At 40.1% G+C, this 27017-nt stretch overlaps 5 protein-coding genes across 5 annotated transcripts; all 5 read left to right on the forward strand.

Moving 5' to 3' along the window:
- Positions 1-2955: 2955 nt before the first annotated feature.
- On the forward strand, positions 2956-11196 carry LOC308114124 (sorcin-like). The gene is made up of 8 exons (XM_080470785.1): positions 2956-3252; positions 6295-6339; positions 6527-6596; positions 8093-8136; positions 8557-8704; positions 9438-9551; positions 9941-9999; positions 10789-11196. Exons 1-8 carry the CDS (start codon positions 3205-3207, stop codon positions 10813-10815), a joined length of 555 nt encoding a protein of 184 aa, XP_080326911.1. The 5' UTR covers positions 2956-3204; the 3' UTR covers positions 10816-11196.
- Positions 11197-11899: 703 nt separating this feature from the next.
- LOC308114125 (uncharacterized protein) lies at positions 11900-14280 on the forward strand. The gene is made up of 2 exons (XM_080470786.1): positions 11900-12128; positions 13090-14280. Exons 1-2 carry the CDS (start codon positions 11957-11959, stop codon positions 14103-14105), a joined length of 1188 nt encoding a protein of 395 aa, XP_080326912.1. The 5' UTR covers positions 11900-11956; the 3' UTR covers positions 14106-14280.
- Positions 14281-14804: 524 nt separating this feature from the next.
- Positions 14805-17584, forward strand: LOC308115075 (uncharacterized protein). The gene is made up of 2 exons (XM_080472425.1): positions 14805-15028; positions 16027-17584. Exons 1-2 carry the CDS (start codon positions 14857-14859, stop codon positions 17370-17372), a joined length of 1518 nt encoding a protein of 505 aa, XP_080328551.1. The 5' UTR covers positions 14805-14856; the 3' UTR covers positions 17373-17584.
- A 672-nt stretch (positions 17585-18256) lies between these two features.
- Positions 18257-22103, forward strand: LOC308115029 (uncharacterized protein). Its single transcript, XM_080472359.1, has 7 exons — positions 18257-18534; positions 18967-19143; positions 19555-20447; positions 20589-20650; positions 20763-20860; positions 20954-21034; positions 21191-22103. Exons 1-7 carry the CDS (start codon positions 18300-18302, stop codon positions 21226-21228), a joined length of 1584 nt encoding a protein of 527 aa, XP_080328485.1. The 5' UTR covers positions 18257-18299; the 3' UTR covers positions 21229-22103.
- A 508-nt stretch (positions 22104-22611) lies between these two features.
- LOC308114023 (uncharacterized protein) lies at positions 22612-26667 on the forward strand. Its single transcript, XM_080470644.1, has 2 exons — positions 22612-22853; positions 24770-26667. Exons 1-2 carry the CDS (start codon positions 22682-22684, stop codon positions 26344-26346), a joined length of 1749 nt encoding a protein of 582 aa, XP_080326770.1. The 5' UTR covers positions 22612-22681; the 3' UTR covers positions 26347-26667.
- The last annotated feature ends 350 nt before the right edge of the window (positions 26668-27017 follow it).

Here is a 27017-nt window from a genome sequence, read left to right on the forward strand (position 1 = left end):
TCAACTTTCCTATGGTGTACTTTCTGTTTTACAATGTTGCTGTAGACCAAAGTGAGTGCAGATTGTCAGTTTATGAGCCCTATTTCTCTGAAGTGGTGAAATTGTCCACTTTAATATATTCTAGCAGAAAATATTTATTTATTTATTGTCACTTTCAACGGTATAAAATTTCAACTATCCAAAAGACAAAAACCAAAACTGACAAGAGAAAACATCAGGTGTACACTCACGTCCATAGTAAATATATGGATGCCCTGGCCAGCAGGGGCCTGAGTTGTCTGGTTCTCTCTGCCCATAAACACAAATGCATTCCTGGGTTTCCATTTTTGGACCATCTCCACAACAAGCACCAAGGAAGTGATGCGATGGGTTTCCCCGAGCTGCTTCAATCATTGTTGTGGTTTGCTGTGATGTAGAAGTGCCTGGATGGTGTATGGTGACACTTGATCTGTTGGAGATCCCTGAGTGGACCGGGGGCTCACAGATAGACCAGTGAGCTCCAGCAGCATGGCCGACAACGTCATCGCAAGCTGAAGATGAAACATACAAAAAAAAAAAAAGGTTGGCAGGTCATATTTTTAAAAAGTAAAATGTACACGTTTTATTAATCCTGCTTCACATCACACATCATTACAACAATCTTTGTGCATGACGGCCAACGGTCTGAGTCACATGTCCGGCCCTTCTGTTTCCTCGCACCTGCTGGGTTTGGATGAAAAATGCACACATGCGCCATCCCAACAGTCACGCACACACAGCAGGAGGATTGGGGGTTTTCTACAACCCAACAAAAAACACCCACACATAGAAACAGCCTCAGGAAATATCAAAACATGAAATGTTTGAAAATGGAGAGGGTTTTTTGGAGTTGATTTTTTTATAAATGACAACATGTATTTTGTGGAAAGCAGTGAGAAATTAAATCAATTAACTGAACTCGACCACAATCTTTATTTTTTCATCCTTCTAAAGTTACTTTCTCTTTTGCATTTGCAGTGTATTTACTTCTTCATATACTCGACTATCTTTAAAAAAAAAAAAAAAGGTCAATGTGAACTTAACTAAAACCTTGTCCTGTTGTACAATCCAGTGTTTGGGTTGTTTGATTTTTAGAACATATATAGGCTGATGTATGCCACTGTTATCTGTTTTCAACATGAAGTTCTGTCTTATATTAGATTATCAATAAACACATCCATGCTGTTTAAGATATGATGATGTGTCTGTTTATATGTAAATCTTCAGTTCCTAATATTTTTTGGAACTTACCTGGAGAGTAGTGGCACACGACGGAGACTTGTTCCTCCTCATCCTTATTCTCCTCTTGGCGCCTCGGCACAGTTGAACCAAAGCTTCTTGAATGTTGAGAAAGAAGACACAAAGGAGGTCTGGAAGGCCAAACCCAACAGCCAGGATTCGAATTGTACATTGCAGCCCAAACGTGGTGCTCAGTATTCTCCCCGAAAGTGATTTGTTACAGATTAATTAATAATCTCTGCTGGTCTGGACTCTCTTTCAGCTCGCTCTCTTTAACTAAACATGGAGCAACCGATTGGGATTTTCTTTGGACCAAGTATGGGGGCAGATGGAGACACGGTATGGGTCCCTGAGAGCTCATTGGGTAGTAGCGTCAGCTTCTGATGCAATGTGTGTATTTAAAGATTGTTCCAGTGCTTTGCACAGCTGAATTGAAAACCAACATTAAGAGACCTCAAAGTCATTTGAAATATTCATTCACACATGAAAACAATAACGCTGTTGAAAAGTGACAACCTGGTAGTAGGACAGCATGGAACTTTATTGGTATGAGCACTCCATCAGGGGGCCTTCAATGTGCGTTACTGTCTGACTCTGTGTTTGCCGCGTGATGGAGACCTGTCTAGGGTTTAACCTGCCTTCATCCAATGTCACCTGGGACTGACACCAGCCACTGTAACCCTGGAAAGGGTAAAAGCAATAAAATGATATAGAACGAGGGTCTGCAACCTGCAGCTCGGGAGCAGATTCCTGACAGAAAGATATTTGTAAATAAACATTTTGTTTTCACTTTTAATATATTTGCATACCACACTGATTTAAAATATTGTTCTAATCTCGAGACTAAAACAGCTAAACAAGGTAAAACAGCTAAAACAGACAGAATAGCTGGAATTGCCAAAAATGGATAAAATAGCAAAAATTACTCCAAAAACATTTAACAATACTGCCAAACTAAAAACTATTTGTTAGTAGAGTTTTTTTCAGGAAAATCGCAAAAAAATGACAATTAAAAATGTGGGGAGAAATTGCTAGTATATCGAAAATTACTCTAAATCTTAGGAATTGCAGAGTGACAATAAATACTTAAATATCTAAAAAAAAAAAAAAAAAAAAAAAAAAAAAAAAAGCTAACATATTCCAGATGTATAAAATAGCTAAAGTTGAAAGAATGCATGAAAATAAAGGAAGATTCAAATTCTAATTTAAATAAAATATAAATTGTAGCTAAAAGACTTCATGAATGCGACCTCATTTTTGTATTTATTGCAATTTTGTTTTCTTTAGTTTTGCTGCCCAGGACAAATTTTATTTGGTCGAAAAATTGGATGACCCTGGGTCACTTGGGCTTTCTGTGTGGAACTTGCATGTCTTCCCTGTACCTAGATGACAAATGTATTAAGTCTTTTAAAATCAAAACAATGTAAATAAAATAATAATAATAATTTAATAAAAGCCATCAATACACAAAATACAATTTTCTAAATTTATATTGGCAGGGTATTGCTTTTAATCCGGGTTATTGCAAACCCAAGTATTATTCTTGTTAGCTATTTAAAGTCTCCATTTCACTTCAATAAAATAAATCAAATCAAAATAAATAGATAGATAGATAAAGTAAATAAAAGTAAATATTCGTTTCCGGTTCAGAGCCGGGATTTTATTTTTTTTGTCTCACGTGGGTGCTCAGGACCAATCAGAGTCCAGTAGGTTCGTTCAGTATAGCACATTAAACCAGCTGCCAGCAGGTCGTGTGTGTTCCCTCTCGATAGTTTCACACTTTGTTTATCATTCATTGACATCTAAGGCTACATCGGTGCTTCAAGCTTATTGGCAGCACTTTGAAAAACAACTTTTTCCTGCTTTTAGCACACTGACAGACACGCCCTCTGCGTTGGACTGTGATCGGGGTTGTTTCGTTGTATTCTATTGTAAAACTGGTTTAAAATGGCTTATCCAGGATACGGCGCAGGCCCCGGTGGATTCCCAGGAATGGTGAGAAAACCATAACAGTTCCCTTAAGTGTCTGTACAAACCTGAAATTCTGTCCCGAGATTGTGCATCCTGTGTTTTACAGTCCGGAAGCTGGACGGTGTTTCGGAGTAGCTGGTTTCCGTGTTAACTGGTCCGACTGCATTGTTGCTGCTAAATACAGCAGATGAGAAAAACCCGACATAAACCAGGATCTCTTTTGGCAAACGCCGTTTAACCGCATATACACTTAAGTTTCTAAGTGTACCTTTTGTGAGTCATATATTATCGCATATGTCGTTATTAGCAGCAACGACGGACGCTAAAGTACGTCGGTCACTAGTTAATCGGGAGACCAGTTAATCCGAAACACCGTAATAACAGGAACGAGTCGTTCAGTGTCTCAAAAGAAACACATTTGAAGGTGTGCGATTGTAGGACATTTTTAACATTAATGCATTTGAGCAATTCATGTAAAATATTGCTTTTTATATGTATATAAATATTCCTATTCTATTAAAGTATTTCTATTATGTAATCAAGCTGTATGCCAGCACAATCAGGTGTACTTCCCACCCTGAAGGTGAAGGGCCTGATGGTGGTCATATTAAGTGGTAATAGGTACAAAAACTCTCTGTACTACTACAAGCTATAATACTCGTTTATATGCACAAAGTATTATTTTAGAAGATGAAAACCAAGACCGTATGAAAATGCAAATACAATATATATTTTTTAAATCCAGTCAGTATTTAAAAGGTCTGCTCTGAAGTTATTAAAGTTATTGACTTTTTCAAGGGAAAAGTGGTTGTGAAATTCTCAGAAATGCACATCCTTTCAACCAAATTATCACAATAATATGAATCTGTGTGATCTCCTTTTGATTAGTTATAAAATATGTGCACGTTGACTCACCAAACCCCCTTAAAGTGTGAGAAATGTATATTTATTCCATCATTTTATTAAATGAAGTTATATTCCTGTTGTGATGTCACATCATATTTACAGGTACATCTCAAATATAAATAATGGTAAAGTTTCCCCATGACTTAATAAAAAAAAAAAAAAAAAAGCTTTAGCTTGTTTTATTACACATGAAATTGATCATTTCAAGCCTTTTTGTCTGTAATAATAATCAAAACTGTATACACATATACAGCATACTGATATTTGATTTTATTTCACAATTTAACTAATAAAATAAAATGCTTTATAAAATAGTTTATATGTTGCTCGGTCACAAATAGCTTTAGAAGCTTTTCCGGGATCTCTCTTATATGCACTTGTATGAATTATTTAATAAAAAAAATATTTTATTCAGTGAATGCAGCTAAAACAGATGATTAATATAATGTTAAAAATGTTTATATTTCTCTTAAAGCTGCAGTTTGAGCTTGAAATAATATCAAACAATTTAGGTACTGAATCAACTCCTCTGATACGATTTCTTATCTTCATGGACTTGAACCTGTGACCTATGTGTTTGGTTTTTGCACACTGAGGCAGAGGCCCGGGTGTTTTATTGTCTATGTGAATTATTAATTTGAGGTTGTGTGAAGCTGTGCGCGAAATACACAGGCATCCTGAAAACACACGCAAGATAAAGAAATTAATCCATACATCTTTTAATGCCGCTCGTTTGAGGCAATCCCAGCCAACTATGGGACTGAGGGCAGGTCGCACCCTGGACGGGTCGCCAGCCCATCACACAACAAACACGCACAGAGACAAACAACCACACGCGCTTACATTCACGGGCATTTCATTCAGAAACCCCGCGCACACACAGGGAGAACTTGCGAGCTCCACACAGAAAGGCCCCGGGCAGGTATTTGTTTCCACGACCTTCTGCTATCGGTGCCTCAACAAATGAATCAGTCTGAGTTTATTCAGTCAACAACAGGATGTGGTGGACCACCTCAGTATGTTTGCTCCTAGAAAATGCTGCAGCCTCGAATCATTTCCTAACCAGAACCTTTTAATCATTTACAGAAACCTCAGTAAAATATCCACTCTTTAACCCTAAGGTGCTGATGGCTCCTAAACAAAGGACCTAAAATTGCCCAAATTTGAACACATTTCACCGTTACGCGTTAAAAATGTTTTTCCCAAAAAGGACCTATTGAACTTATTGCCTTTATGTGAAAAAGAAAAAGAAGAAGAGCTAGCCCTTTCGCTGTTTTACCTATATTCTAGTGTTTTCCTATAAAATGTACTTGAAAAGAAAGAATTGAGATCCTTAAGTTCCCAATTATGGTCACCTGACCTACTCGGGCTTTTCATCAAACCTCAACTCATAAATAATTTTCCTTCCATTTCTGAAGTGAACTATAATTGGAAATAATCACTTAGAGCTGAGAGAGATGTTTGTGTATTGATTTTAATGAATCATTGATCATACACAAGGAAATTACTCAAATGTGTTTGCTAATGTAGATTAAAAACATTTGTCTTTCAAAATGTGAGTTTTTTTTTTTTTTCTTTAAGGTTTTATTATCTCTTTCTTGTTTCATAATAATATTGCTGAGATTCCAGCCAATCCGGTTACTCGGCTAAGATTTTTCCATCAGTTAAATTGTCTTTTCGGAAAATATCACCGGTCTTTCTTGTAATTCAATGAAATTGCATTCATTAAAAAAAAAAAAAAGATTCACAATATACCAGTTGATGCACAGTTGTCTTTATTGATTTCTTTTTAAGTGTTATAATTAATTGTACTCCATTATATTGAGTTTTCAAACCAGCATGTGTCAGAATGAGTTTGTAGAAATGTGCATAATGGAACAGCTGCTGATGGTTTGTGGACGTCCGACTGTATTTTGCACCAGGAGGTTAAGATTGTGGTATTTGTTTGGGTTTTTTAAATATACACATTTTCATCACGTATACTCTGCAACAAAACAAAGAAGAGCTTAAAAGTTTAAATATAAAGGTTATTATGGTGCTATTTTACCGGTCTGGCCCAGTCCAGATGACACTGGGCTGTACCGTGTACAACCCGTGTGTTGGAGTATCACAAAACCACCCTGGACTAATTTCATACTTTTCTCTTTGTGACTCTTTTAGCAACAAGATCCTCTCTACGGGTATTTTGCTGGGGTAGCTGGACAGGTGAGAAACCGCCCAGAACTTTTATTTAAATAACACACGACAGTATCTTGGGCTAGAAATATAAGATATTTGCAAGTTTGGTAAGTACAGAGTGAATCAGTACTGCAGGATTGGCAGCTCACAGCATCTTTGTACATTTGTGACGGTATTGTGTACTTGTCTTACTTCTTATGTTTCAACATAACAGGATGGACAGATTTCACCAGACGAGCTGCAGCGCTGCCTCACACAGTCCGGCATCTCTGGCTCGTACCAACGTAAGAGCGTCAGATGGTTCTTACTCCATTCAATTCAACTTTATTTATACTGCACCACAGTCATTTCTAGGGGGCCTTTAACAGAGATGAACCCAGCAAATCGAATTTGAACCAAGTTTATTTATGTAGTACCACTCAGATTTACAAAGTGTACAAGATTCCAATAAACATATAATGAACAAAAATACATTAAAACAAAGTGAATAAGAAAGCAGGATAAAGTAATGTAGCATTTGTTGGTAAGACTGAGCAAATAAAATGGTCTTAAGGTCTTAATTAAGATACATACACCCACATAAATCTAATTTATTGATCATTCAAGGGATGTTGTGTTATTACTGCAAAAAACAGTAAGAAAGAAAATTAAAGTTTAAGACAATTTTATGACATTATTCTTGCAAGAAGAGACGGTGTTACAGTACAACCTTTGCATGATTGTCCAGGAGTTTGTCCAGCAGTAAAGTTGGACAGCTCCTTCTTAAAGGCTGAAATGTTTTGAGAAAGATCCAGGTGCTTCCTGCACTGCGGACATTGCAGGTTACAAAAAGTAGCGCCGAGGTTCCAAAACTGCTGACACGGGTCAACCTTGAAACACAGACTGCAGAATTACACATCATTCGTTAATTAACGTACACTGTGAATGTCCCCCCTCCTCTAATCTCGCTTGGACACTTAAAGTTAAAAAGTACCAGAAGAAGAAAAAAAACAGCAGAGAAAGTGATTTGTTTGTCTTGTAAATTTTTCAATCAATCTGTTGTACTGGGTTTCGCGGTTCCTGGTTCAATTAGAATTGGTATTTAAACGGTCCTGCTCATCCTGCCGTCTTGACATCATGAGACCAAGACGACGCCTCACAGTTGCTCAACAGTCCCTCGACATTGGAGCTTCAATCTCGGACAGAAGAGTCGACTGCGCTTAGAGTTTTATCAGCAGGTTGGCCGGAGATACAGAGAGACACTATGGTGACGTGTGAACAGCGTGAACAGCGTGAACAGCATGAACAGCGCGAGACATTGGCCCTCCACTGTTGTTTGCTTTTCTTTCAGTAAATTGTTTGAGATGAGGAAATCACCATCGCATGCTTCGGTTTAAATCTTCCATGATATAATATCACTAAACTAACTTTTTGTTAGTAGTTTATGTTGCATGTTGCGTCACTGAAGTGTCGACTGGACGTGCCGGCGAATTCACTTGAAAGAAAGCGAGGTGTTTTACTTCTGCTTTCGGGATTCTGTTAACATGAGTTGCTGTAAGCGGGGAAACTCCGTGATAGAGCTGTTGTGTAAATACTGAACTTGTCCTTTTCGGTTCGTCTCATCTTTCAAATTCTCGTTTCCTCCATCACTCTGTATTTGTTTTCTCACAGTTTTTATAAATGTGTTTTAGATCAGTTCAATTTGCACCAATGATGACATTTTCTAAGTACTGTCTGTTGTTTTTATAGTCATTTTAGATTTTCTGCTAGTGATTTCTTCTTTCTTTCTTTCTTTATACAGCCTTCAGCATGGACACATGCAGACTGATGATCAACATGCTGGATGTATCCTTCACTACTCAGGGAGTTTCTTGTTTTAGGATTCCCTGTGTGACAACTACACAATACCCATGGAGCACACATAAGATCCAATATTGTGTACAATTTACAATTCATACACGTTCATAAAAATGTACCAATACGGGGACATTCAGAAACCAAACAAAAAAATCACCCTGAAGCTTTGAAGCAAATCAAAATATCTAGTATCTTTTCTTTTTTTTTACTCCAGATTTCTTCAGTTTCAAAGGATGATTTAACTACATTTAAAGTTTGTACAGTACAATTGTAATACTATGTGAAGCAGTGGTTGTTTTTACTATGCAGTATGGGATCTTTACATAAAGCTTATGCTCCAGATTTTTATCTGGTTTGAGCGTTTCCATTAAATCCAAGTCTCCTCCTTAACTCACCGCCCGGCACCAGAGGGACATGTCCGGCACTATGGGCTTCCCCGAGTTCAAGGACCTGTGGCAGGCGCTGAACGGCTGGAAGAACACCTTCGCCTCCTTTGACCGCGACCGCAGCGGGATGGTGGAGGGTCATGAGCTGCAGCAGGCCATCGGCTCCTTGGGTATGACGACTTGTACAACTCCGCATAGCAGCAGGTTTTTTTTCTTCTTTTTGTGAAGGTCCTTAAGAGTATTGAAAGGTATTTCTGTGATGTGGGTGGATCGCAGCATCCCTGTTCCGTTTGAACAGTTTAAAGTTAACCAGTTGAAACAGGAGAAGACAGATTTCTCTTTTAATAGGAAAAAAAAAGAAGCTTTTTTTCTTCACTTCCAACACAATGTTCTAGAGATTCTCTACTTTATCCTCCATCTCATTACGTTTAAAGTGCACTAACACACTTCTGACGGCACAGTGTGACCCGGGTGTGTGAAATGGTTTATAAGGGGCTGTTGCTTTAAGATACATTTGAAATATTGCCAGCGACCAACTTGTTGGAACAAAACCAGTTTTTACTGCCCCCAGTGCTCCGTGTTCACAGTTCATTCCATGGGTTTTCCTGTGAATCTTAGACCTTCCGTCTCTGGTTGTGTCGAGACTTGTGGAGATAGTTTGTGTATTTCATTTAAAAGATGAGAAAGAGATGGGATCGTCCTACTTCAACCTGGACTCTCAATGCCGTTCAAATTCATAAAACTGTGACGTCCTGCTTTGATTCATTTCAGGTAAAATGAATTAGACCTGGTGTAAAGTCGTGGAGATGGGATGTGAAATAGTCCGGTCCATTTTTCCAGAGTCGTAATAAAAGTGCCGCGAAGATGTGCTCTGATTTTGAGTTGTGGATAATGTGCTTGCAGGTTACAATCTGAGCCCTCAGGCTATGAACTGCATCATGAAGCGCTACAGTCTGAACGGCAGGATCCCCTTTGATGAGTTTGTGGCCTGCTGTGTGAGGCTGCGCGCTCTGACTGGTGAGGAATCTAATCTAGTTTCTTCAGTAGATTTGTTCATTGCAATTAGGCAACACTTTGAGAGCGTCAAAATGTGGCCAAAACACAGATCCAACTTGTTTGTCCAGATTTCCTCTTCCTGTCTTGACCTTTATCTGTGGAGGAATAACTTGTAGCTCATCTCTTGATTATTCGGTCAGCTAATCATTTCAGGTGATTAAAATGTGCATCATTTTACTTTATGGGTCTTGGAAGATCTATCTCTATTCTCTGAATGGCAAGCAGCCGAACCGTAATACCGTCACTCTGCCGATACGCATCAGAGGAGCTCCTTCAGTTGTCACAGGAATACAGTGCGTCATGTACGTGTGGTGATTTGTGCTTTTTTTTTTTCTTTCTTTCTATTTCAGACCAGTTTCGTCGGAGGGACACTTCTCACAATGGCAGCGCCTTGTTTCAGTATGATGATGTGAGTTATCCCAGCTCACTATTTTTTTTTTTTATTATTTTCAAATTAAGATCGATAATTTGTAAAAGTACAGTAAGATAAACGTTGAGTTTAAAGCTTAGGATTTAATTTCAGGCATCCTGTGTTCACCTTGCCTCTGCAATTCATAATTATTAAGAAATCCTATTCCCAGGACTCCTTATTGGGAAGAACTTTAGTACACTCGCAGTCAAGTAGGCGTTGTAGCAGTATTATTATTTCTAATCTGCACACAGAACGCTAATGCCAATGATAAGTGCTGCTTATCGGAAGAAAAATACACATTTACTGTCCCGGGAAAGACGCGTCAGACGCAAAGCAGGCTCACATCTGTCCTCTCATAAAGTCCAATTCATCTGTAATGGTAATAGTGAAAACATTAGATTTTGATTCTCTGTGCAGAACCAGACATTATTACTTCATCCTAAATATATTGGTTTGTTATGTTTCCAGCTTTGATTGTGGTGAAGAGGCAAAATAAAACATGTCACATAACATCTAGGAAGACGATCTGGTTAAAGAGAGATTATTTCTATGTTGTATAACTAAATCTTCTGTCCATACAGATGAGCTTTACTTTAATAATTAAGGTGAAGGTGGGTTATCTATTTCCTCTGATATGCAGCTTTTAAAATCTGAATCTTACCATTAGTGCAATGCCATCAGTAATGTGCGTTCACCTTGAGATGAACAATCTCTCCTGATAAAAGTTGTGCTGAATTATGTCAAAATGATTGATTGAAAGTTCTCTTTTTCTTTTTTTTTTTATAGTTTATCCAGGTCACCATGAGCATATGAGAAGGAGGAAAGGAAACGAAGGGGACAGGCCTTTTAACATCACTCCGTACTAACAGCATGTACTTTCTTTTGTAAACCACTGTTGTTCTGGCCTGGTCAGAATAAAACTGCCACATAATTTTTTTTTTACCATAAATGTCAATTTATATATCCATCTAAAAATACAGCAACTGCAATTGTATTAATGAGTTACTAAAGCATTTTAACTGATAGGTTATCGCATTGACCTGTTGTGACAGAGTAACAGAACTCATGTGAACATGTGTGATGATAAAAAAAAGTATTTACTGATAACTTCGTTCTCTATGTTTTGTTGCACGTCTGCATTGTGGGAACCCAAAACTTAACCCTAACTACAGCGCATAAATGGCAAAAACTGGAGAGATGAAATGTGTCAGAGTTGGTTTTCAGTTGTATTGTGTTTTATTGATATAGCAGATTCGGACATGGCAGTTTGTTTGCTTTGACGAGTTGGGGTCAGACATAAGGATGGGAGAGAGAGCAACAACAGAAAACAAGCTGATATCAGATGGTGAGCGTCAAAAAGGGACTGATCACAAACCTCCGGTCCCACTATCACGGATCCTGCAGGAGGGTAGAGGGAAGGAAAAGCACAGACATGCCACTTTGAACAAAAAAAAACAAGATAAATTTAAAAAATAAAGTTAAAATAGTCTGTGAAATTACATCAAACAACCGCTCTCTTTTAAGGATGAAACTCAACAATTAACTCTAAAGTCAATACTTAGAATGTACTTAATTATACTAGTCTTATAGAATGTAAAGTTTAAAAAGCAAACACTAACAAAACCCAGTGGATTCATATCAACATTTTACTTCCATTTTTTCTAAGTCCACATCTGCTCATACAAGATTTTTCATTTTTCAAAACACCTAAAAAAAAGCGGTCATGTCAGAAATAAATGTGCTAAGATTCATGATGCAACCAGGGGACCGTCTGTGTGTCGCTCAACCCAAATGGAAACCAAACGTTTTTAAATCTTCTAATTCTACCTGTAGTTCCCCTCTCTGACCAGTGGGTGTCACTGTGAAGCTGAATGCTGTTTGTGATCCTCCATATAGCGAGAGAAGAAGCGGCTTTGGAAGCGGTAGTGGAAATATTTAATCTCCTGCCGCAACAATGACTTCAGTTCAGGCTTTTCGAGAGTTTATCAGCGAGAGATTAACTGCTGCTGCTGCAGAAATCTTCACCGTGTTTGAACAAACTATCGTCCAGTACGAGGAGGAGCTTGATCACCAGCGCAGACTTCTGGAAATCAGCTGGAACCCTCAAAACACGTCGCACATAACAGGTATGGAGAAGTCTGAATGAACCCATGAACCTTACTCGTGTTCGGGAGGATTACTTGTAAATGCAACGTAATCTGTTACAAATACAAAAGTTACCGGTTGAAAAATAGAATCAGCAACTTACTCTGAACTACCACAAAAAAAATGTCCTGGATTGTTTCATCGGAACCAGAAAAAAAACAAAACTTTATTCAACCTCGATGGGGGCAATTAGACGTCCAAGGAGCAGCACATTAGAAAGAATAAAGAGAAAGAATGAGAGTAGTTTTGGTGCAGGATTGGGCTCTAAGGTCATTTGGTGCCGGAGGCAGGAGCGGACCTCAGCAGTAGTCTGACTAGGACTTCTTCCCCTTTCTGTTTGTTCCATTATCATATGACTGCCATCTACAGTCTTCAGATGGGATATGCTGCTCCTGAATGAGGACCGAGAGGCTTTCCTCCAGTGTTTTCTTCCTCTGCCTCAAGGAACCCCAAGCAATGCTCTTCAAATCTGGAATGCAGTAAAATGATTGAAAAGTACTTGGACTGTCTGATTTCAAACACAATTACTAAAGTACGATTCTTCTTCTTCTTCTAAAACAACAAGTGTATTGTTCATTGTAAATGTATATTGTACGTTGTAAAATTGCACATGAGAAGATGCAAGGCCCAAACGCAGAGAAATATCACTGTTTTTGAAAATACCCGGGTACGTGTTAATGGAGCCTCAGTTGGTTGTCATAGACAGTACCCAGGTATTTATATTCCTCTGCTGCAGGGGAATTTAATTCTGGGCACTGAGGGCCAGAATCCTGCATGTTTTAGGTCTCTCCCAATTACAACACACCTGAATGCAGTAAGGAGCTCGTTGTCATCAACAGTACATTGAAGTGTGCTGAAGCTGGGAGTGATCCAAAATGTGAACGACATCGAGGTCGGGAATTGAGAACCATTTCTACAGTAATGTAACTTTTGTCCCTCCAGAGCTCCCACAGCACGATGACTGTCGAGAGGAGCAGCTCTTCGAACAGGAAACAAGCTACTTTCTGGAGCAGGAGGAAGCACAACCTCCACAGATCAAAGAAGAACCAGAAGAACCAGAACCTCTACAGATTGAGGAGCACCAGGAACTTGGTACCAGCCAGGAGGGAGAGCGACTCACACTGAAGTTTGAAAGTGATTCCTTTAAGATTTCTTCTGTTGAGGAGCAAAGTTTCCTGAGTGAACGAGAAGACGTACCGGACACCGAGCAGTTCCTCTCTCGTGACTCTGGCCATGTGGACGACGTTCCCGTGTCAGAGAATCAGGCCGTATGTGAAAATCTTCTTTGTGAGGAAACACGAGGTGAAAATGTTCGCAAAACAAATAATTCATGTCAAAACTTAGAAGCTCTCAGTGATGAGAAGAAAATAATTTGTGAACTCTGTGGTAAAAGTTACAGCCGGCAGGCCAGTTTGTTGGTCCACATGAGAACTCACACAGGTGAGAAGCCGTATTCTTGTGAAACATGTGGGAAAAATTTCAGTGACCATGGTAATTTGTTGGTCCACATGAGAACTCACACAGGTGAGAAGCCATATTCTTGTGAAATGTGTGGGAAAAGTTTCGGTTTACACAAGACTTTGTTGGCCCACATGAGAACTCACACAGGTGAGAAGCCATATTCCTGCGAAAGATGTGGGAATCGTTTCAGTCAATGGACTAGTTTGATGAGTCACAGGAGAACTCACACAGGTGAGAAGCCGTATTCTTGTGAATTCTGTGGGAAAAGTTTCAGTGAACACAGTCATTTGTTGCGCCACACAAGAACTCACACAGGTGAGAAGCCGCATTCTTGTGAAATTTGTGGGAAAGGCTTCGGTGTCCATTATCATTTGTTGCGCCACATGAGAACTCACACAGGTGAGAAGCCGTATTCTTGTGAAATTTGTGAAAAATGTTTCAATCAGCGGAGTACTTTGGTGCGCCACATGAGAATTCACAAAAAGATGAAGTCATGAAAGACTGTATGGGAGATCTTATTCAGGAAGTCAAGCTTGAGCCCAAAATACCAAGTTGACGTCCAGTTTAAAGAAAAAGATACTTTTTAAACACTGTTTGAAATTTGTTATTTCTGTTTTGTCATAATAAATGAGAAGATTTAAATAAATTTGCTTTCCATTTGTGTCAAACTCCACCAGAGGCTGACAAAGTCTCATGGTTGTATCGTGAATCTTATGAGAAGCACATTTCTTTTTTTACTTCGAACACTACTGCTTTTTTGTCTGTTTTGGAAAATGTCTGAGAATCTTGTAGGAGACTCTGTGGCGCCACGTGGTAGAAGGCAGCAAAAAGAAGGTTTTTCTCAACAAGCCAACAACAAGTAGTGCTTCAACACCGGGCCCATTTACACAACGCTTTCAAGTGAAAACACAACGTTAATTGTGTTCTCAGTGGTCGGAGCTACTGAAAAAGCAACTTTTTGACACTGGCTCCCAAGATAGAGCTTTTCGTAAATGCTCTGGCTCTGTCAGAAATTGCTACATGTAAAATACACCAGCAACAGTCCGTTCATGAAGGGGCTCCAACCAAAGCAAAGATGCTGGCGATGACGTGCAATGTCGCCTCCGACCAGTAGGTGTCAGTATGAAGCTGAACGTTTTTGATTCCACAGCGAGAGAAGAAGCGACTTTGGATCATTTTAGCAGTGGGTTGGACTTCTCCGTTGTTTTGGCGTGTCTCAGAGAAAATATTTCACCTCCCGCAGCAACAATGAGCTCAGTTCAGCCTTTGAGAGAGTTTATCAGCGAGAGATTAACTGCTGCTGCTGCAGAAATCTTCACCGTGTTTGAACAAACTATCATCCAGTACGAGGAGAAGATTGATCACCAACGCAGGCTTCTGGAAATCAACTGGAACCCTCGAATCAAGTTACACAGAACAGGTATGGAGAAATCTGAACGAACACATGAATCTCACATTATTGCTTGCACGTCAAGCCCCAAAAAAATGTAATGTTCTTCCCTTCAATATTGGCTTTATGTGTTGTTTTGTACAGAATATAGTTCTCTAGTTCTTTCCAAAAAGCTCTACTATATGTAAACAATTGGGTTACACTTTCAGGTTCAGTTTTACAAAAGGTACGTTTGTTATCAACACCAAGGAAGCTTGATATGTACGTTTTGAATGGCTATATTGAGGGAAAGCCCTGGGTACACAAATGGAAGCATCTTCAGCTTTAGTCAAAAGGACTCTTCCTAAATTGATGAGTCTCTCTGAAGCCATGAGTTCAATAAACATTTAGGTTTATTAAGTTTTAATTCAGGAGCAGCGGAGAATTCCTCTATTAACGAAACGGCAGTTTCAATCTCATGTATTTCTCTATCTGTAGTTTGTGATTGAGCAACCTGGGGCACAGGAGAAAGCTCCCCGAGGAGGCGGGGTTTAGTAGCAGTGTCACCCATTACTGATTAACAGTATAAGTGAGTGACATCAAATCAAACCAGTCAGTGTAATTTGATGTTTGTGGCTTGGGGTGACTTTTAAATCGCCAGACTTGTTCAGTCTTTGGCTTAAAATCAGTTCTTGTTTGTTCTTGTGTTTTTCTACGAGATGGAGCAATGGCGATAATGAGCGAACCCCAAAACGAATTAGATTGATTAAAGTGTTTTCTTAACAAGTGCTCTCTTTGGACTGTTTTTAAAAGTAACGGCAACACTTCCAGTGCTTGTTGTGATGTGGTTTATAATACACTGTATTCAAGTTAGCACTCAGAATAATGGCTGAAATTGAAGAATGGCGAAGAGCGCCGCCGAAGAACCTCGTCACGTTAGTTTTAAGATTTTAATGAATGTCTCTGCTTGAGTCCCGGTTTGTTTTGGGTTTTTTTTAAGCTGGAACTGTAAAAGTGATGTAACTCATCTGACGTTTTTGTCCCTCCAGAGCGCCTACAGTACCACGACTGGAGAGAGGAGCATCTCTTTGAACAGGAAACAAAATATCATCAAGAGCAGGAGGAGCCAGAATCTCCTCGGATCAAAGGGGAACCAGAACTTCTACAGATTAAAGAGGAACATGAGGAACCTGGTACCAGCCAGGAGGGAGAGCGACTCACAACGAAGTTTGAAAGTGATTCCTTTAAGGTTCCTTCTGTTGAGGAGCAAAGTTCCCTGAGTGAACGAGAAGAAGTACCGGACACTGAGCAGTTCCTCTCTGGTCACTCTGAAGTCCACCATCTGAAAAAATGTACAGACTCAGAATCAACTATTAATGAAGAGCTGAAAGAAACCAGCATATTTCATAGTGACCGTGTGGACGACGTTCCCGCGTCCGAGAATCAGGCCGAATGTGAAAATCTTCTTTGTGAGGAAACACGAGGTGAACATGTCCATAAAAAACCTAAATTATATCAGAACTTAAAAACTCTCACTGATAGGAAGAACAAAACTTGTGAAGTCTGTGATAAAAGTTTCAACCGACAGGATTCTTTGTTGCGCCACATCAAAACTCACACAGGTGAGAAGCCGTATTCGTGTGAAACATGTGGGAATAGTTTCCGTGAGCACAGTCATTTGTTGGTCCACATGAGAACTCACACAGGTGAGAAGCCGTATTCTTGTAAAACATGTGGGAGATGTTTCAAAGAGCACAGTCATTTGTTGGTCCACATGAGAACTCACACAGGTGAGAAGCCGCATTCTTGTAAAACATGTGGGAAATGTTTCACTGCACCCACTACTTTGTTGCGTCACATCAGAACTCACACAGGTGAGAAACCGTATTCCTGTGAAACATGTGGGAGACGTTTCAGTCTTAACTATTGTTTATCGGTCCACATGAGAACTCACACAGGTGAGAAACCATATTCTTGTGAAACATGTGGGAGAAGATTCAGTAAGCGCAATCATTTGTTGGTCCACATGAGAACTCACACAGGTGAGAAGCCATATTCTTGTAAAACATGTGGGAGATGTTTCTCTGCACCCAGTAGTTTGGTGATCCACATGAGAACTCACACAGGTGAGAAGCCGTATTCCTGTGAAATATGTGGGAATCGTTTCAAAACCAGGACTAGTTTGGTGAGTCACATTAAAGCCCACACAGGTGACAAGCCATATTCCTGTGAAATATGTGGGACCAGTTTCGGTCGAAAAGGCTCATTGACCCGCCACATGAAAGCTCACAAAAAGATGAAAGACTCTGTGGGAGATGTCATTCAGGACTTCAAACTTGAGCCCCAAATCACAAGTTGTATAATCCCCAGAGGGGTAATTACTTTCCCGAATTGAGCGATCAGTAGCTGCCGTACAGAGTAGCGCTCAGGGGGAGCGCTTTGTGTTTTATTGGGGAAAAAAATGAGGAGATACAGAAAATCTTTTTCATTTATATGATGGATCTTAGAGGAACTCAATTCACTGTCATTTTGTACACTACGGCTTTTTTGTGTGTTTTGAATCATGTGATGTTGAAGAACTCAAAATAAAATATTGATCCAAGGGTGTATATGAAAGAAATTTTAAACCACTGCATTGAGAGTAAAACAATCTCGTATGGGAAATGAGATTGCCAAGAAAGCCAGGACCAACGCAAATACTGATACCACCATCAGGTTGGCCAGAACAGAAGGGAAATCCATAGTCTGAAGGGAAATTTATTTCATTTTTTTTTAAAGAGACAAGAGAAAAGCATCTTTACAGTAATCAAAATGTACTGGGGGATATGATGAGTGGAGGAGGCAGTAGCAGAGAAGAGGGTGTTTTCGCCAGATTAAGAACCAGGCATACCTCTTTAAACAGTACAAAACACATAACGGGGAAACGTCCAACAGGCCCTTGTCATCTTTGCCAAGAATCAGAAACAAGTGCTCGTGAACTGCAGGAAGTTTATGAGTGAAAGAAGGAATATATCGAGGGATTGAGAAGGAATGGAAGGAGGAGGATGAGTGAAGGAGATAGTGGAATGGAGAGGGAGAGGAAGGTGCAGAAGATGTTTGAATAGTTTTTTTTAAAGGCAACGGGTTTATTGCGGAAACTACCGAGTGGGTAGATAGAGCCAGCAGATGGCGGTAGTGCAACTTCCTGGATAAAAAAAACCTCCGTTAAACGCCGAAGAAGGAGAAGCGCAGGAGCCCGACGTCACTACGCACGTTGCGTAGTTTACGTCAACTACGCAGCGTGCTTGGCGACGTCGCTTTACCAGCGCAGCCAGCGGGAAACATGGGGCCCAAGCGGCGCAAACGCTCGAAGGTTTGGTTACATTTCACGGAGAAGGAGAACAACAGGGCAACCTGCAACACTTGCAAAGTGGACATTTCGTCAAAGGGAGGGAATACCACCAATATGCAGAAACACTTGCACACACAGCATGCGATAACTTTGAGTAGATGTCGCGATTCCGATCCGCTCCGGAGTGAATCTCAACCCGGCGACAACGTGAGCACGTCCTCTGCAGGTAGGAGTAATAACACTGCCTGTCTTTTCCTTGGTAATCATTATTGCAGACACCAGGTCCATATAAAACAAAAACATACATAGAAAAAGAAAGATACAACATACATACATAGATACAATAAACATTTTAAAAATGTGAAAGTTTTTTTAAATAATAAAAATAATGCAACTATTATACAAATATACAAAACTGCATGTTAAAATGTATACAGACTATTGCACCAATGCAGTTTAGAGGTAAATCTGTAGCAGCTTTTCAGTGGGCTGACTGGGGCTTCTACTGTGTGGTCCTCAGACTCGTCCAGTCGACACATAAAGCTGAACATCAGCTGTCTTTAGTCGTGTCTCTCATGTTGGTACAGAAGACGACACACCAGTCAACTCAAAACCGGTTAATTGTATGACAAAGTTGTTGATATTTCATCTCCTGCAGCAACAGTGGCTTCAGTCCAGGCTTTGAGAGAGTTCATCAACAAGAGACTCACTGCTGCTGCTGCAGAAATCTTCACCGTGTTTGAACAAACTATCGTCCAGTACGAGGAGGTGATCGGTCGTCAACGCAGGCTTCTGGAACTCAACCGGAAACCTCAAATGAACTTGCACACAGCAGGTAAGGAGAGGCCTGAATGAACACACGAATCTGACTCGTGGCCGATCTCCATCGTTATGGCTGCATTTTGTTCAGACACAAGCCGGGATTTGTCTCTCTGGAGGGAAACTTGGGTTTAGCTCAGACATTTTGTTTGAATCGATACATAGGTTCCGGTTGAGGTCGGAAAATGTGGGTCTCGGTTCACTTGCAAGTGAACTGAGGGTTAAATGAATATACCACCTAGAAAAAATGAATCCACCATGTGAAGGTGCACATCAAGCAATAATCTAACAACTGTACGTTATTTTTGAAATTTGAATGAAAGTTTTCAGTTTCACTCCTTGAGTCCCAGGTTTTGTTTTGTTTTTAAGCTGTAACTGTAGAAGTAATGTAACTAACTTTTTATCTTTTACTTTTCTGTCCCTCCAGAGCTCATACAGCACCATGACTGTAGAGAGCAGCAGCTCTTTGAATGGGAAACGCACTATTCTCTAGAGCAGGTGGAGCCAGAACCTCCACAGGTCAAAGAGGAACCAGAAGAACCACAACTTCTACAGATCAAAGAGGAACATGAGGAACCAGAACCTCCACAGATTAAGGAGCACCAGGAACTTGGTACCAGCCAGGAGGGAGAGCGACTCACACTGAAGTTTGAAAGTGATTCCTTTAAGGTTCCTTCTGTTGAGGAGCAAAGTTCCCTGAGTGAACGAGAAGAAGTACCGGACACCGAGCAGTTCCTCTCTCGTGACCCTGGAGTCCACCATCTGAAAAGACGTATTGACTCAGAATCAACTATAAATGCAGAGCTGAAAGAAACCGGAATATTTCATAGTGACCGTGTGGACGACGTTCCCGCGTCAGAGAATCAGGCCGAATGTGAAAAGCTTCTTTGTGAGGAAACACGAGGTGAACATGTCCGTAAAAAACCTAAATTATGTCAGAACTTAGAAACTCTCACTGAGAGGAAGAAAATAAGTTGTGAAGTCTGCAATAAAAGTTTCAGCCAACAGGATTCTCTGTTGGCCCACATGAGAATTCACACAGCTGAGAAGCCGTATTCACTGCAAACAGCTCGACGTGGACAACCTGGACATGACCGACTGCTTCCAGTTGCTGCAGACACGGAGGAAAAACTGTTGAGCGCCATCAGCGCGTTGTCCCGCCAGGTAGCACGGCTGGAGCAGAAGCTGGACCGGTGTCACGCAGCGTCGGAGGCGAGGGAGCAGAGGTTACAGGAGAGGATGGCTGCCATGGAAGCCAAATTAAACAGCTTCTTCGGCCGGGAGGAGATTAAGCAGAAAACACACAGTCTCAAGATTGCAGTAAGAATATTTTCCATTTGTGGGATATTTTCAGTGAGCTTTCCCAGAATGCTCTGAATCGGTAACATTACACAGTTGTACATTGTAGTCCTTCGTTTTTGTCCACAAACCTGACTTTGTTTCCTTTTTTGGGACATTTAGGAAATGGTTCGTAGAATTCACAACTCAGAAGACAACATCTTGCGTTATGACGCGGAACAAGGGTGAGACCATTTATTCAAATTGTGTCTGCCACTTCAGTTTCTTTAAGGACCGAAATACGCAACATTTGTTCTGATGTAAGTCGTCAATAAATGTCCTTACTTATTTTCACAGACTGGGCTCACCTCGCAACGAGGCCATCACTACATATTTAGTTCAAACGATGGCTGCAAGTCCAGACATGGAAACTGTGGAGACTGACTTCCTTCTATGTAAATATCTTGCTTCATCAACAGCGGTGATGGCTAGAAATAATAATAATAATAAACGTCTTGTAATAACATCCTCATTTAACTGCTTTTCAGCCGCCTGTAAAACATATTATGAAACCCTACGAAGGAACTTCCAAGCAGAAGCCATGAAGTCTTCGCTGGAGAAGAAAGAGAGTAAGATATGTTATGTTTGATTCATTACATTATGTGTGGTTAGAATCTATTACTGGCCCATATAAGTGTTTCATTTTTTACAAGTAAATCTTTTAAGTATACCGGGAGTACAACACTACGTGGTGTTGATGTTTTGTGTACTGATTATACTCACAGATGTTGGATGCAAGGAAGACTGTACTTGCTCCAGATGAAGAGGACTTATTAGGGGGCATCACAATCGACATGATGTCAGATGAGGTGGATGGCAACACTGACGGGGTGTGTGGCTGGATCGTGGGGTTCCATCGTTTCGCAGCCAGGAGCTGTACGACTCGCTTCCTGCCCCTCGGGCAAGGCTCGACGCCGATTGGTGACGTACTCGGCTTCTCATCACAGAGGTCTACAGAATGGACAACCATCGGATTGAATGCTGCCAAACAACGGCAATCCAGAGGCAGCAAAATGACACTTTGAGGCAGATTGGATGCTCAAGCTACTGGACAGTGGTTGGCAATGATGTACTGCGTCCCAGTCCAGGGAAACTAACCAAAACTGGCCGATTTTATTTTTGTTTTCAAATGTGCTAAAAGTGCTTTGTAAATATTTTTTGGTATATTTTGTTGTACTTTTTTGGGGGATTCAAAAAAATACATCTTCATCTTGTTTTAAATGTTTGGTTTTTTTTCTTTACACGATTTCAACGGTTGCAGCTATACTGTTGCAGGTGTTCGCCCAGGTGGAAAACCAGCCAGGTCCATGACTGGCTGGGTCAGGCACCTCGCATATAAGTAAAACCAAAAGGCAAACGTTAATGCATGTTTTCAGTCTATTCTTTCACCACATCACACTAGAAACTCAGTGTCATCTCAGCATATTCCGTGTTCAGCCCCCTGGTGAGCTGATGAATACATCGGATGCTCTTGCAACCTCACAGGAAGGTTGTCGCTCTCGCTCACAATAAATGGGTTCCTCACCCAATGAACCCAACTGAACTGTTTGGTCTTTTTGCTTGTCTTGTGAAAACTGTGTCGTCCCCCTACCTGTAACTTTATCTTCCTGTCACCTCCACATATACAATCAAGTGTCGAAATAAAGCAACAACAAATAACCAAATAATTGAAAAAAATTATAATTACACTTTATTGATACTCTTGGGGATTTTTTTTTTTTTACCAGTGTGACAATTCAGTGGGCGGTCACAGTATGCGCGGCTACCTGTAAACAGAGAAACCAAAATTTTAAAGAGAAAGTCAGATACAGAATTTGCCAAATCATTAATGAATGATTTTGTGGATCAACTTTACATTGCATATCAGTTTCTAACTTTGATGGTAATTGGTTATGATTCTCAAAATTATTCCTGCCGTATTTCTGAAAACTTTACAACCAATCTGAAATTCCAGGTATTGTCTGTGGTAGTAAATATTTGATTACATGTTTGTCTCACAGATGATCAATTCATCGCTCGCTGTAAACTACTGGTCAGCACATTCATGAAGATCTGTAAAGATGCTGGCCATGACCTGCGGTTCCACCTCCGTCCAGTAGGTGTCAGTATGAATATAAACGCTGTGATCCTCCATAGCAGTGAGAGAATTTGGCGCCTGTTGGACTCCCCGGTTCGTCGTTTGTCGAAGAGGAAACGTTTCGTCTCTCGCAGCAATAATGACTTCAATTCAGGCTTTGAGAGAGTTTGTCAACGAGAGACTAACTGCTGCTGCAGCGGAAATCTTCACCGTGGTTGAACGAACTATCGTCCAGTACGAGGAAAAGATCGATCGTCAATGTAGACTGTTGGACGTCACTTTGAACCCTCAAATCAAGTTGCACAGAATTGGTAAGTAGACGCCTGAATGAAGACACGAATCTGACGCGTGGATGATCTTTGTCGTTCTGGTCGTGTTTTGTTTATCCACCGCAGACACAAGCCTGGTCTCTGGAGGGAAACGTGAGTTTAGCGCAGACTTGGACTTTTTTGCGCATGTACAGGAATTATTAGAGTCAATACACAGTTGCAGATGAGTTCGAAAATGCGAGAAGAGCGTCTAGAATTACCCTTAACTACTAGAAAATACATTTACACTTGGTTTAAACAACATGGATATCCGTTATTAAACGCTTCAATGACGTCGCGGGGTCGTCACTTCCGGGTTACCCCATTTAAGAGCTTGGTAAAAAAAAAAGGGAGGGGGGGGCGGGTGTTTTCGCCACAAAATGTATTTAATATACATAGAAAGTGCTATAACTTATATTATTCATAACATTCTATTGTTTATTTTCATTCCGACAAAAATAGCCATGGTTACTATTCTCTGAATTAAGCTTAATTCATGTGATTTCATGGAATAATACCAAATGTTATGAGGTTACATGTATTTATTTTTTTATTTGCAGCATAAAGTTTGTGAATTTAAGTAGTTAACTTACTCTTTATAATCATTTCACTGTTTCTATTTACATTCTGAATATGCACTCAAAACATGAGGCGTGACACCTCCTGTTGACAAATATTTTTCTACTCATGTGCATAATGAACATTAAAATTACATTAGGGCTGGGCAATATGGGGGAAAAGTCCTATCACGATAGTAGTTTTCATATCAGTCTATCTGTATGTGTCAAAATATATAAACAAATCACTATTTTTTTTCCATTTTAAATCTTCCCTGTTGCTCATAAGTGAGATTTGAATAAATCGGAAGGTTCATCGAACATGACATGTAACACTACAACTATTTCAGATGGATAAAATGTGTATTTTTATATTAAAATCCTAACTCTGTCCAGGCAAAAGCTTCCAAGTTTTCCAATCTTGAGAAAATCCAAGCAAAACAGACAATGAAATTTGTTGGTCAACTCCTAATAGATTTAATTTAATAAATAAATCTTAATTCTAACACTAAAATCGTAAAGTTTTCAAATTTTACAGAACACAAACAAATGGGACACATATATCCTTTTGTCATTGTCAATTAAATTATGTAGGTATTAAAATATAAATACATTTTCAAAATCTCTTCTTCATATAGATTATTTTAAATGTATATTTTCTGAGAACAAAAAATTAAATAGAACAATTGACCAAACAAAACAATTGTTTATATCCTCACTGTAATTGCAATCAATCAGCTAATGATCTGAAAAAAAGGGCACAAGACGTCCCTACTCATGTGGAAACTTGAGCTGCTAAACTGTGTTCCATTGTTTAAAAGCGATGACCAAGAACTTAAACTTTCTAACCCAAATAGCAGAAAGTCTCCACCACTGACTCTGGTTCTGCAGGTTTCTTAATGTTTAAAGGGGCTGTTTTGTTTCCACCGTCGCCGATGCTTGCTCACGTGGATTTTGTTGGGGTTTTTTAGGGGGGAAAACTTGATACACTCATGATTGCAAACTAAAAAGTTTAAACAACTGGTAGAACTATTAATTACTACTATCTGTCCCACCTGGACTGCATAATAAAGTTGGTGAAATAGTTTATTTTGAAGAAAAATTTCCATTTTTCATTTAAAAAGCAGGACATCTCATTATCACTCCATCTCAGGCAGCATCGTAAACGGTTGCCATTTACCACCTGTCAAAAGTGATCCTTTATCTGGCAGCTAAACGTGCACTTCTAGCAAAAATGAAAATGACTGTACATTACTTTTGAAATTTGAATGAGACAATTTCACTGCTTGAGGGTTTTTTTTCAGCTGTAACTGTAGAGGTAATGTAACTAACCTTTTATCTTGTACTTTTGTGTCCCTCCAGAGCTCCTACAGCACCATGACTGTAGAGAGGAGCAGCGTTTTGAACAAGAATCAAACTCCAGTCTAGAGCAGGAGGATCCTGAACCTCCACAGACCAGAGAGGAAGCAGAAGAACCACAGCCCCCACAGATTAGAGATGAACCAGAAGAACCAGAGCCTCCACAGACCAGAGAGGAACCAGAAGAACCAGAACCTCCACAGACCAGAGAGGAACCAGAAGAACCAGAACCTCCACAGACCAGAGAGGAACCACAACTCCCGAAGATCAGAGAGCAACCAGAACTTCTACAATTAAAAGAGGAACCAGAATTTCGACAGACTGAAGAGCACAAGGAGCCTAGTACCAGCCAGGAGGGAGAGCGACTGGTTCCTTCTATTGAGGAGCAAAGTTCCCTGAGTGAATCAACTCTAAATGCAGAGCTGAAAGAAACCAGCTTATTTCATAGTGACCGTGTGGACGACGTTCCTGTGTCGGAGAATCAGGCCAGATGTGAAAAGCTTCTTTGTGAGGAAACACGAAGTGAAAATGTCCGTAAAAAACCAAAATTGTTTCATAATTTAGGAGCTCTCATGGATAAGACGAAGATGAGTTGCAAAATCTGTGGCAAACGTTACAGCCGAAAGGGTTTTTTTCTGGCCCACATGAAAACTCACAAAGGTGAGAATCAGTCCGAATGTGAAAAGCTTCCTTGTGAAGAAACGCGTGGTCAAACTGTCAGTGAAAAACGTAAATTATATCGGAAGTTAGGAATTCTCGATGATGAGAAGAAACTGAGTTGTGAATTCTGTGACAAAAGATACAGCCGCAAAGCTTTTCTGATGGCCCACATGAGAGTGCACCAACGTGAGAAGCCGGCCGAGTATGAAAAACCTCGTCGCGTGGAGACGCGGAGTAAGAATGCCCCTAAAAAACCAGAAACTAAACAAAACAAAACAAAAAAGTCACGTCAGAAATCAAAAACTCTCGCTGGTAAGAAAAGCGTAACTTGTGAAGTTTGCGGTAGAACTTACAGCCGATCGGACACTTTGTTGGTCCACATGAGAACTCACACAGGTGAGAAGCCATACTGTTGTGAAGTCTGTGGTAAAAATTACAGCCGAAGGGGCGCTTTGGTGTCCCACATGAGAAGTCACACGGGTGAGAGACCGTTTTCTTGCGACACATGTGGGAAAAGTTTCCGTGTGCGTTGTCAGTTGTTGCTCCACAAGAAAATTCACACAGGTGAGAGGCCTCATTCTTGTGACATCTGTAGGAAAAGTTTCAGCGTGAGCAGTCATTTGGTTGCCCACATGCGAACTCACACAGGTGAGAGGCCGTTTTCTTGTCAAATATGTGGGAAATGTTTCCGTGTGCGAAATACTGTGCTGGTCCACATGCGAACTCACACAGGTGAGAGGCCGTTTCCTTGTGAAACGTGTGGGAGAGGTTTCACTGTACAAAGTCATCTGTTGGAGCACATGAGAACTCACACGGGTGAGAGACCGTATGTTTGTGAACTGTGCGCGAAAACCTTCAGCATACACAGCAATTTGGTGCGCCACATGAAAACTCACAGGGATCAGCCCTCATTCTTGTGAGACACGTGGGGATAGTTTCAATCTACGCGTTTCATTTCGCCGCCATGTGAAAGCTCACAAAGAGATGGAATCATGAAAGACTCTCTGGGAGATCTGCAAGTATCGGCACTGTAGCCACTGTTTTTTGTATACAGCAGCAACAACAGTTTTTTGTTATGTTTAGTGCAACAGTGGAATAATGTTAGAGAAGCTAATTTCATTTTTATTTCTGACAATACTGCTTTTTTAAAAAAAAAAAAATTTAAATGCCATGTTAAAAATCTTGTATGAGCAGATGTGAAATTGGAACTCAAAATAAAAATGTTGGGTGATTGTTTTTAATTTATTTTAAATGAGTCGTAATTTTACTTTGTTTCATAAGAAAAATTAATTTTGCTTGCATGCAACACATGCCTGCTGAAATACAATGTCTGAATACTTATGGAATACTGTCTTATGTCTGGAGCATGTCTTTAATTTGATTACATTCATCAAAACATGTCGTCCGTTCGATTTTGAAACCATCGATTAAAGATGTCTTGGTGTTCATCCAAACACCTCTATTAGTAGTGATACTGAAACAGGAGATAGTTCCACTAAATGCACACCAGGATATCATTTAATTCATAAAGCACTCAATTTCATTCATTCCTCAAATCAGTAAATTGTCCAAAATCACCATTGAGATACTT

The sequence above is a fragment of the Lipophrys pholis genome, assembly GCF_963383615.2.
Source record: "Lipophrys pholis genome assembly, chromosome: 9".
Lineage (NCBI taxonomy): Eukaryota > Metazoa > Chordata > Actinopteri > Blenniiformes > Blenniidae > Lipophrys > Lipophrys pholis.